This window comes from Dromaius novaehollandiae, chromosome Z (assembly GCF_036370855.1).
Source record: "Dromaius novaehollandiae isolate bDroNov1 chromosome Z, bDroNov1.hap1, whole genome shotgun sequence".
Classification (NCBI taxonomy): domain Eukaryota; kingdom Metazoa; phylum Chordata; class Aves; order Casuariiformes; family Dromaiidae; genus Dromaius; species Dromaius novaehollandiae.
In genome coordinates, this window is record NC_088132.1 from 71,706,092 (window position 1) to 71,718,340 (window position 12,249).

At 44.9% G+C, this 12,249-nt stretch overlaps 1 protein-coding gene across 1 annotated transcript in view; it reads left to right on the forward strand.

Annotated features, from left to right (window-relative positions):
• The first annotated feature begins 7,033 nt into the window (after positions 1 to 7,033).
• Positions 7,034 to 12,249, forward strand: part of LOC135323557 (A disintegrin and metalloproteinase with thrombospondin motifs 12-like) — a 175,035-nt gene continuing 169,819 nt past the window's right edge. Inside the window, exon 1 of the mRNA XM_064502766.1 lies at positions 7,034 to 7,545. Within this exon, the coding sequence (XP_064358836.1) occupies positions 7,428 to 7,545 (118 nt within the window). The 5' untranslated portion in view covers positions 7,034 to 7,427. The remainder of the gene's footprint in view (positions 7,546 to 12,249) is intronic.

Here is a 12,249-nt window from a genome sequence, read left to right on the forward strand (position 1 = left end):
GCGCGGCGGCGGCGCTCCCGGGCCACCCCGCTCCGCCCCGGCACCGCGGCGGCGCTCCGAGCCGAGCCCCGAAACCCCCGAAAACCCCCGCTTTATCGCCGACCCTCGGAAAACCCCGGCTTTATTCTTACCGCTCGTTTGCACGCCACTTTGCTCTTCTTGGAAACACATATATATATATCGCCGTTTATATGCATTTTTAAATTTTATATATAATGTGTATCCATATATATGTATTTATGTGTGTGTATATATGTGTGTATGTATGCATATGTATGAACCGATCATCGAGTTGACACGGTCTCCGTCCAAGAGCTGCCCGATCCCAGGCAATGCACTCTCCTAAAAACCCTGGCCAGCGATCCGGGCTACAAAGAAGCCCCCGCCACGTCCCAGCCTTTCCCCGGCACCGAGAGGTGCCCGTGGCAGCGCGTTTTGCTCGGCTGCAGAGCGAGTCCGAAACAACCTGCTCTTTCCTGCCTGAGAACGGAGCAAGAGACCTTCGCGCTAGCCCTGGGAGTATTTCTCCATCACAAAAGTGACGGTCAGGACGGAGACTGACTGACTGCATCTTTTCCTGCCCTGGGGAAATCAGAAGATGGTGGCTCTCTAATTTTAACAGGAATGATGCGGCAGCGAAGTAGTAAAACCAGCTGCCAGTAACGTGCAGTACTTGCCTGAGGACGAAGGAGGGCAAGAAATGCGGCGAAAACAGGCGCAGCCCTGGAAATCCCGGCTGCGGGCAGCACCTCTGCACGGCCGGCTGCGCTCAACACGTTTCCCAACAAACTTGCAACACAAATCTAAAGCAATTGCTGGGAATAGAAAACAAGGCTTTTATTCTCCTGTTTTATTTTTTAAATAAACCAGAAGAAAATCACATTTCCAAATCTAAACGGATTCAAATGTATATCTAAATAAACTATTTTCAGTCAAACATCTGGGGAGCTGAGGGACAGATTTAACACATGAAATATTTCTCCATAGTCTTTAAGCTGATTTACCTCATTGAAATTCCTTTGTGTGTGCCATTTGATCCATTCTTCACCCAGTTTGGTATCTACCACGATCCTGTAAAAGTATCAGCAAGTTAACAGGAGTGCTAAAGGTGAAGGAGAGTAATTGGGTGGTTTTATAAATCGTTAGTATTGCTTATAATGAGGGAGAAACTTACTGGAATTGAGCAATATAATACTCTGGGAAGGCTCAGCCTCCAGACAAGTTGCTACAGTAAATAAATTGGTATTAGACTGAAATAAAAATTTGAAATAATGGGCTTCCAAAAAGCTGACTGCAGCAGGCCTTGACAAATACCCTCCTGATATTTCTCTTCCACCTCCTCCAAATCTTTGAAGTAAGCCATCCTTGCCGTAAAACCTAATTGGGACCCAGCAATGTTGCACAGTGAACTGTGAAGGTACAGGCTGGAAAGCAAAGGATCTTTCCACAACAGTGGTGAAACCTCCGTAAGAAATATAACCAAAGTGAAAGTGCAAAGTTTTAACCAGAGCCACACTACTGCCAATGCTCTGAAAAAAGTACAGGATGTGGAGTGCTCCCCCCAGCAGTGCTGGCTGCCTTAGTGCCAGTGGTAAGCTGTTTCAGTGCTTACCCAAAACAAACATGATTAAAATACTTGCAACTAACACAGTTCTTGTTCAATTTTTTTCCCTCTACTTACTTCCAGTATTAGCTCACAAGCAGCAATCATCTGTAATTTAGCCACATAGAGACAATAACAGCATCACTTGGTAAATAATTAGCATGGTATACAGCACAAATCGTTTTTTTCCAAATTGTGTTTTTCCTTATTCTGATCACATCACCACCTGCAAGCCCAGTTTTAAATATTTTACTCGAAAAATGGCAGAAATTGTGTCTTGCATGAAATCACTTTTTCTGCCACTTCAGTGCTTTCCTGCTTGGCATATCTGGTTGACACGTTGGAGACTGAACAGTGGTGGAGATTCACAACAGGGACATGGAGGGAAACCACATCTGAAGATATTGCTTTTTAGTGTGTTAACTACCCAGATAAAGGGGCAGGATACGAACTGAGATGCCTTGTGGGAATACTGATAGGGAATTTTGACCTCAAGGCTGGAAGTATGAAACGCTTTTGCAGGTTTTGTGCTTATATTCTGACCTCCACAGGCAGATTTCTGTTCAGTCTCAGGCCCTTTGTCATCTTCTTTCATCATTTTTCACCTCAGAGGAGAAGGTCTGCAGGTAGATAAAGGAACTTGCTAGAGCTAGATGAAAAACAGAACTGATATTCACTGAAGAATTTATTCATTGCATCTTCAGAATATTTCAATAGCTGAAAAAAGCTACAAAACTTATCAGATTTTTGGAAAAAGTATTGCAAAACTCATGAGATACATTACTTAATGGCTATTTGCACCTTGTAAGCGCAGCAATGCAGCCAGAGATTTTGTGCTAACACATAACTTTCTGGAGTCTTCTCTGCATCAACATACAAATGTAACCAGTATTAACTTTCACATATATAATTCTGTCTAGTTTGTGTTTATCATCCTGGGTGAAGATCAGATTATGCTTCTAACTTCTTTTTAAAGATTATTGAAACCTGCCCATTACAAAAAGACCCTAATCCTGCAAAGAAATTCAATATTACATAAGTCAGTCTAGTTAACTTTAGAAAAATTGTTCTCAGGAAAGAGTATCAGCAGAATAGGGGCTTTGTCTAAATCATCCTTGTCCACTGGCACTTTTGTTGCAAAGTATATTATTGACTCAATCTTTTTGAAAACTTCTATGTTGTTCCTACCTAGATTTTCAAAATAGCCTTTAAAAATCTTTCAGATAAATATGCCAAATAATTTTTTGCTGAAAATGATATTTTTCCTACAATTTACCCTGAATAATCCCTATTACTTTTCACTTTTTTACAGACTTCTTCCAAAAATGAAAGATTGATTACAACAGTGACTGAACCAGCTGTATGCTGTTCCTTTTTTTTTTTTTTTTTGGCAAGGGAGATGGGGCTCTGTTTTCAATATGAAAGCCATTTTTGTAGCTTAAAACAGATTTTTAAAATATTAAATACATTATTATTTTAAATACAGAAACATTTCAAACAGGGGACTAATCCCAAATGAATCTTTGTAGCAGCAAAGGATTTTTTATCTTTTTTTTTCTATTCAACATACTGAAGAAAATAATAATAGAAAAGGTCTTGAATGGACTTCATTGAAAAGAGTAATTAATATGTGGTAGCTTAGATGGGCTTGACATTATTCTCAAATGCTGCATTTTCTCCATAGAATATTGTTTTGTGAATAATTCTTTTTATGGTATTTTCTTCTCATTAAAGTAATTTGGGGGGGATAAGGAAATAGGAAGAAGGACATTTCATATCCATTTACTTTCTCCGTTCTAATTTCTGGAACCTATATGGTTTCCCTGTTTTTTTTATGAGCTCATGGCTATGATCTCATGCTTTTAACTGTACTCAGATAATAACAGTTAAATTTTACCATTGAACTGATGTTACAACTCCACTTTCTCCACCCTGAGAGTAGAGGGTCAGTGAGACTTAGTGCATCTCCACCTTAGGAATATTTTCACTCCAACTCTTTTCTTGAAGGTGTAGAAGGAAATACACACAGGTCTGCATTACAAAATCTCACTTAGATAACACAGTCAGCTTACCCTGAGAAAAACATCATTGGTAAACTTCACGGAAAACAGACACATTCTCCAGAAAGTATTACTTGAATACAGATTTAAATTTTAATGAAAAATGTAGTCTAGCCATGTTCATGTCCTCTCTTCATTTACCTTCTAAGTACATCACCGAGAACATATTTTTGTGGCATAAATATTCATGAAAAGTTAATTTCAAAGTGACCTATTGCTCCAGAAACATGCTTTAAAATTGTTTGTATGAATAGTAAGGCTAAATGGGCTTTACATTTTACATAATCAGAGAACAAAATTAACATTTTCTGAATTAGCTGAACAATTACAAATAAAGATCCATATTTGAACAGTGATCAGGAATTAGCAGAAATGCGAGCCTTCCAAAAATTTCATGTAATGAAATCACTGACCCTTTTAGAGGTGGCTTCATTCTGTTGCTACATGAATCTGCTCACGCACATACCATAAGTGGAATGTGAGCAAATAATTTTTGCACGAGTAACCTGCAAATACCTTTAAAGAACAGAACTGAAATGGGAAGTGAGAGATCCAGCAGTGTCTCTGTTTCAGCTGCCAGAAGTTGGTTGTGTTAAGAGACTGTAATCTCTAAATGAGAATTGGGGAATAAGATAAAAAAAAAGATTGTACTCACAAACTGCCATCTAAATGAAAAAAATAGTAGATGCATAATAATTACTCAGCAAATTCTACATACAGTCTCTGGGATTCAGATCTGGACAGTGTTTCACCTTGTGTGTGACAGAAGGGGATGTATTATCCTTCAGAGGTATCTTCTCTCTCTACTAGCAGGAGGAGCAGCCAAGCAAGCATTTGTTAGATGCCTTTTAGATCTCTAAACTTTGGCCAGGGAATCTCATTCCCAGTGAAGCAGAATTTCTTGACCGCCTTAAGTTGGGATTCATTCTGTAGCAACTCCTCACTGTCAAATCACATAATTTATGTTGTAATTCCTCATTGCTCAGAACATCTCCTTTTCCGCCTCTCTGCACATATTTACATAAGCATGTGAACCCCTACACACACAATTCTTTTACCTCTGGACTGGAGGTTATATAGGCGGCTTGACTGTGTCTCTTGATCATACTTCATGCTTTTTTCCGATTTCCTTCCATTACATGTACAGGGTTTTCTGTCCTGAGTTGCAATTACTGAACTGCAATACCTTTATTGTCACTGGAACACAGCTGAACTGTGAAGTGAAGAACACAGCACATTCCTTTTTCTTTTATAACTGAAGCTAAATTTTTTTTAAAAAAAAACCCTTACATTCACAAAAAGCTCCAAAATCTCAGGTTTACACCTCCTTCAGAACAAGAAACCACTAATCAATTCCTTATCATACAATTTTCACAATTCTTTGCACATGACTAAAATGGTTTAATATATAGGTATTTTGTTTTAATAGCCCACAAATGCTCTCTGAAGTCAGGTCTGTACTGGGAAGACACAGTGCCATAAATTCTGTTGGCTTCAATAGCTGCCCTCTGTATGTCCTCACAACATGAAAGTATCTCTACTTGTGCCATTGCTGCACGTTTTCATGACTCTGTCAGCTAGAGCCACAGCATCCCTGAAGTAGGGATCCTCTTGTCCCCCAGGGTATTTCCTGACACAACACCCAGTGATTCACTTCTGTGTATGTGGATGTTGGCACACAGCCCAGGGAACTATAGATGGTTGGAATCGGATTCCCACAGTTCTCTTTCTCCATTCTGTATGGCTTTTGCATCTACAATTTTCGGTTGTAAAGAAATCAAAACAAAACCAAAAACGCCGGTTCCCACAAGACCTCTCAAGTTCCTCAAGCCTTTATTCCTCCACCATTTCCTGTTTTTTCCTTCTCTCGTGTGATACTGTTGGAGAAGGGATAACAGAGATGGAAATAGGCAGGAGCAACATGTTGAGAGGGTTAGTCCAGAAAAAGAACTCGGTATTCTCAGAAGAAGGCAGAAGGAAAAACATATCATACTTCATGAGAATTACAGGCAACAGGAATCTACTTTTCCTGCTGATGAAGGAATCAAGGTGGAATCCTGCACGAAGTATTTCTTGCCTCACACCAGACACAATGCACATTACCCAAAGAGAAAATAGGAAATTGAAGCAAATAGTCACATGCCTCACTGGGAAGGCCTGTTTTGTTGATGGTCTTCAAGAGGTCTGCCAAACCTGTCCTTTGTACACATATGCCTATACCTAGCTAGCAGTTTCACTCCTTCATTGCAGTGCTCCTAGCCTTTTCTGCTCATTTTATTGCCCTTTTCCATTTTATACTGTTTGTCGTAGATACTTCCTTATTCTCCAATTGTAAAATATTCATAGCAATTTGCGTAGCTTGCCATAAGCAACAACTGTCAAATGTTTTTAAAACATCAAGTACCGTAGACGTTGTATCAATTTCAGGTCACACTTAGCTCTTGATTAATTTTAGGGATGTACCGATAAAGAGCTAGACAGATCACAATATCCTATGCCACAAAACAGTCCAGTGCCAGATATGTGACTGGACTATCCAAAGAGTAGTCCTGACAGCAGGGATATGAGGATACTTGTCCCTGTAACATGCGGGATAGCATTATTCATATGCAAAATATGCAGACAGTTTTATAAAAATAAACACCTTGCACAAACAAATCTTCACGAGTGTTATTGGATATCAAATGTTATACAAAATCACCCTATTTTGCGTCGTCTGTGTCATATCATGAGCTAGGGAAGAGGCCACCATGACTCACAAATCAAGTATCACTGCGCTGTTGTAAATATATTTTGCTTCCAGAGCTCTACCACGTCTCAAGCCTGAGGGAAGTTACATTTCTATCTTACTGGGAAATTGTGAGATTTTCAAACCCTTCCTTGCAGTTTCATTCTGGGGAGTTTGAAATTCATGTTTCTCGTAGTCAGACAGCTGAACTGTGACAGCTGATTTACCTTTGGGAGAGCCTGAAGAGGAGAAAGAAGCGCAGTTAAGCACAGACTGCCAGATAACGACTTAACAAGAGCACGGTGCCCCCGGTTTTAGGCAGAGGGTCTACCCGAAGCAGCGCCGCGGGCAAAAGCGCCTGCGGCGACCTGGCGGTGTTCAGCGGCCCGCGGCCGGGAGCGCGGAGCGCGCAGGAAAAAGAGAGTGACGAGATGATCCGAAATTTCCCTCCGAGGGACCCAGGAGGTGAAATTCTGAGGCGATCCCCGCCCGCTAACCCAGAAATACGCGGTTAAACGCCGCAGCGGCTCCGGCGCGGCTCGGACCAGCCGCGGGGATCGGGCCGGGAGCCCCCAGCCGGGCCGGGCCGCCCCAACGGCCGCGGGGCTCCCCCGGGCCTCGGCCTCGCCCGCGGGCGCCGCCCCGCCACGGCCAACGGCCGCCGAAAACACGTGAAGCGCCCGGCGCCTCGCCAGCCTCCGCGGCCGCCTCAGGGCCCCGCCCGAACCCCCCCCGGCCCGGGCTCGGGCCGCCGCGGAGGGGCCGCGGAGCCCCCGCCGTGGGCTGCCCCCAGCGCGGCCGGTCCGCGGCGGTTCGGGGCGGCGCGGCGCGGGCGGCGGCGTTAACCCCGGCGGCTCCGGGGCGGGGAGCGGCGCCCTGCCCCCGGCCCTCCTTCCTCCCCCGGCAGAAACCGGACACCGGGACGGCGCCGCGCAGCCCGTGTGGGGGAGAGGCGCCGCGAGGCCGCCCCGCCATGCCGCGGCCCGGCTGAGGCGGCGTCGTCGTCGGCGCCGGCCCGCCGCCCCGCGCCCGCACCATGCCGTGCGCGGCGCGGAGCTGGGCGGCGGGCGTCTCCCTCTGCCTCCACGTCCTGGCGCTGTGCGGGGGCAGCGGCCCCCCGCCGGGCCGCCGGGTCTTCCCCGACGAGCGGCAAGGTCAGTCCCCCCCCCCCTTTTCCCCCCCCTTCGGCGCGGAAGACCCGCGCGCGCGGAGCGGGTGCGGGGCCGCGGCGGGGCGCCGCGCTCCCTGCTGGCGGCTGCGACCGCGCCGCTGCTGGGCGGGCGGTAACGCGCAGCGCTGCCCCCGCGCCCGGCCGCGTCTGCGGGAGAGCAGCCCCGCGCGGGGGCCGCGGTCCTCGGCGGAGCCTCCCGCGTATCGGCTGCTCCCTCAGGCGGCTTCACTCTCCTCCAGCGCTTCCCACCGGCTGGACGTCCGACAGATTTGGTACTGCTGCCTATTTAAGGGAAATCAGAAAAGCAGCGCCCGAGAAAAGTTGTGACCAGGTGGAGGCTCTGCCTGCTGGTAGAAAGCCTGGAAGCACAGGGGGAAACTTTGCTGAAGACCTTCCAGGTCTAATCGGCTGCGGTGCTGTCAAAGGGATGGCTTGAGCATAGGTGAAACATCCCCTGGGCACCTCGGGGCTCATGAGAAGGTAAAATGGTTAAATCAGCTGCCTGAAGAGCGAGCAGTTATCCCGAAGTTAGTTTCTAGTGGCTCCCCATAAAGCGAGCGAAAAGAGCTGTTGCGCTTGTGTGGCTGTGAGAGGAGCAGGACAGGGATAGCTGCACCAGCAAGTATTCACTGTTTGTGTGCCAGGCGTCCAGAAACAGATGCAGAATTAATTTCACTTTCTAGGCATCAAAGCTAGGGTTTTCCAAGAGTCTGCAGAAAGCTTTGCATAAAGGAACAGTTCAAAACTTGGCTCACTTTTTTTGCAACAGTAAGAAGGCAGGTTGAATGTACTGATAAGTATGAAGTCTGCAACGGTCAGGACTAAAACATGTGTCTTGCATAGCTGAAGTGACTCTTAAGTGTTATGTTCCCTCAGCATCTGCAATGAGTGCGGCTGATCGAGCAGTTAAGGATAGTCTTGCTACAGGTTCGAGGCTTGTTTGAGTGACTGCTCTCTAGGATGGATCCCCTCAGCTTGGAGGTGCTGAGGAGCTGGAAGCCCTGGGAACGGAGCCTTCTTCTGGCTCAGGAGCACGCTTCCTCTGGAGATAAGCATTGCTATTTGCTGTCCCAAGAACCCATTTGAAGAGAAGCCAGAGGGTCTGAGAGGCAGATGTAGGAGACTTGAAGATGTGACACCATCATTTGGCATTGTTTCATTTAAAGGAACTTTGTCTGCAGAGAAAACATGTGTTTTCTGTCTAAAAGAAATTTTGCATTTCCTAGTACGTGTGACAGACCATGAATGTCTTTCTCTTTAATTTATTAGTTTTGTGTACAGAATCCACGCAGAAGCAGAACAGGCAGCAGTGGTGTTCAGTTTTATCAGATGTCTGTCATGATACAGAGTTAGGAGGGTCTGCAGGGAAAGCTTCTCAAACAACTTAAGCAATTCTTAGGTTCCTGAAGTAAGCCCTAAGGGGCTGCTCTTTGCTCCTGAACCTCGCTAGCCTCGTGTGCCCAGAAGGGCCAGTGCAAGCACTGTTATTCCAAGGCAAAGCACTGCCCTGAACGTACTCTGCTTAATTTGTTGCTTTGGTCCTGCTCACGATGCTGATGCCAGTGTTCAGGCTGCAGTTGTGGAAGGACAAAGATTCTCAGAATGGGTGTTACATAAGTCTCCCAGGAAAGTCTTCCTTTTCCTGGCCTGCACTGGTAAGCAGTGCCCCGGCATGCTCTGCTTGGGACTTCCTTGTGTTGGAGAGGGCTGTAAATGGCCAAGGAGAAGAACAGAGCTGCTGCTGGGGATACTTGCATGGGGAGATCTGGAGGAACAGGCCCTAGCTCACCTCTGCCCTGTCTACTGACTTTAGATCCAAACACTATCTCTGCGTAGTAATACTGTTCAGAAGAATGGAGAGGTGAGCCAAAGTTGTCAGAGGAGTAGGATAAACTTCAGCCACTTCAGCAAAGAAGTGTCATAGCTCCTCCTTGTTGTTTGTCTTCTACTCCATCGCTTATCTTCAGTCTGTCCTTCTTGCGTGTGGTTAAGGTCCAACTCCAAGGAAATGCCTACACAACACAAAAGATGGTGGGCCTTTTCAAAAAGGGCATCTATGGTGGTGTTTAAAGATTATGTTAAAAGTCCATTTGCAATAGTATTATCATTGCTATTGACATTTTTCTTAATTCATATCTCCTTTCCATTTGCTGTTCTAATTAGTTTAAGTGCTGATCAGACATCAACTGCTCCTTTCCAAATACTTACTGATACTGAATTGCCTCCTTATGTTGTAAGGATGTACAGCAGTGCATGTTATGGTAAATGTGACATGTCAGCCCTGAGGCTTGTCAAGGGCATCAGGATAGATTCGTTACATTTAATTTTTGCTGGCACACAAAGCATTAAGGGTTGTGGAACAAGAGAAATGATAAGTTTTATGGGAACCCAAAGTGTTTAAATATGAACTAATTAGTACTTTAGAAAACTTGAAGGAGTCAGTGTTGAAGAATACTACCCTTGTACATTGTAGATTGCATGTATTAAGTTCTTCTTGCTTCTCCCTTTTAAGGGTTTGATGACTGTTTTTCTTTCCTAGAAAAGCAGTGGGATATCATCCAAATTATGCCTCCTGTCTTTTAGTCTATCTCTTCTGCAGCTGGAAAGATCAAATTATGTTAGGCTTAACATGGATCTTACTAAGTTGTTTTAATATTGACAGAGTTGCCTTTGCTAAACTCTATGCAACAGTCTAGACAACACTGATACTGATTATTTGCGGAAATATCTTTAGCCTCATCTTGTTAAACTTTGTTGTATTGTTATCTTATTCCCCCTGGTCTTTTGCAGAGTTTTTAAGAATTAATTTCTGCAGTTGTATTACAGTCCATTATATTCCAGCATAATTCCCTTCTCCAGTTACTGGCATTCAGAAATGAGTATTTAAAGTGTGGGTGGGAGAAGTTAAACTTCTCTCCTTTTGATAATCCTGTTAACAGCAGATGTGTAGGAAGTTTTTTCTTACAACTGACGATGTGTAACTTGCCTTAATCTCCACATAATAATAAGTGTAGTGGTGAAATAAAAAACTTTCTTGAATAGTTTGAAGTCCAAAACCACAAGTCTTGCGTGGAGCTTATCAGTTTAGCCACAAAAAGTTAAGCTCAAGACGTAAAGCAGGATCAAATCATACAGTGACAGCAAACAAAGAAGTTGCCCTTCAGGGTTTTAATTTGGGCGTTGCATGAATTGTGCTGCGAGACAGGGAGATGGAGGGCCTGGTCTTGCAGGGTTCTTGCTAACCCCATCTTTGCTAGCACAACGTGGGATATGGAGGAAAATTCCCAAAGCCTTAAAATTTTAGCTTCTGCAGGTCAGCCATATTTTTTGGGTCTTCCTCCTCTCGTCCCCACTGTTTGCTTCTCTCCAGAGGGTGAGGGCCACCCTCTGTGCACCTCCAGGTGCTGAATTGTCAGGCAGCTGGCTATCATCAGGGTCTGTGAATGGCAGGCAGGAAGGTGCAGCCTGAGTTCCCAACATCCCAGTCCCCACTGTGCTTACGAAGGAAAAGGCAGGATAGGGCTGTGTCTCTGAATTAGCAGTAGGTGTGGAGGTCTGCTGCAGCTGTGGTGGTCTGAAGGCCCACTGCTGTGGCTTCTCCTGTGAAGGCACACAGTCGCTGTAGACTGCTGGGAAGGTTTGCATACAAACCTGTTGTGTGTGAGTGCAGCAAGCTTGCTTCTGGGATAAAGGTGCCTCTGAGACAAGGCCAAGTTGCTTATGTCATTTTCTATATGTGCTAGGAAATTTTTTACATTGGGAGTATTTCAGTGCATGTGTCTCAGCTGTCCATGGCCTTAGGAAATAGGAGCACCTGTGTCTCGTACTGCAGCTGATGGGCACGAAGGAGCTACGCCCCTTCCCAGAGGCGATGAGTTGAGACATGTGCCTGTTTGGGCGTGATTTAACCCGTGTGGCTTTGAATGTATAGTCAGTGAGGAGTGAAACTTCCCCAGAGAAAGGATTGTTTCACCAGCTCCAGGGAGGGACAAATTGTTCTGGAAGTTCCTGGAGCAGGTTCATTGCTTCATTAACCAACTTAGTTAATGAATGAGGTGTAACCACTTCATGAGTAAGTGGCTGGGACTTTGGGAAGGAAGAACAGCCCTGGGGAAGGACAGACTGGAATGACCTGTATCCTCACAATTTCCTTTCGATGAAAAAGGTTCAGACTATAATTTGTTGGGCTGAAGTCAAACATGCCAATTGAATATCAGGTTTGTAGGGAATGAGCTCTCAGGAAGTGTGATTTATGTGGATTTATCTTATTTGCTTGGAGCTTGCTTGGAGCTTTTGAGTTTTATGCTGACTTAAAAAAAAATCAGGAAAAAGTGTTTTTTGTTTGATATCTTAGTAAGTGACAACACCAGTGATGCTTTTTTCCCTTGCTAGATTATGATTTCTTCCCCTGCTAGATGCTGGTAAGTGATAAGGTATCTGATCTTATCCTAATGGGAGCTTCTTATACAGAATGGTACAGTTACTTCACTCTTCTTGTTCAAATCCTTCTTTAAAATCCTCTCCTTGCTGCAATATCTGCTAAAGCTGGATGCTACCAATTGTTCTATAGCTATTGCCTGCCATGCCAACCAGTAATGTTGTTTTTCCTTGCTCTCCTATGTGTTTTTATAAGGCTCCGCTTCTTTCTTCAGGCGGTCAGTTTTTGGGGGATCATCTCCTTGATCAG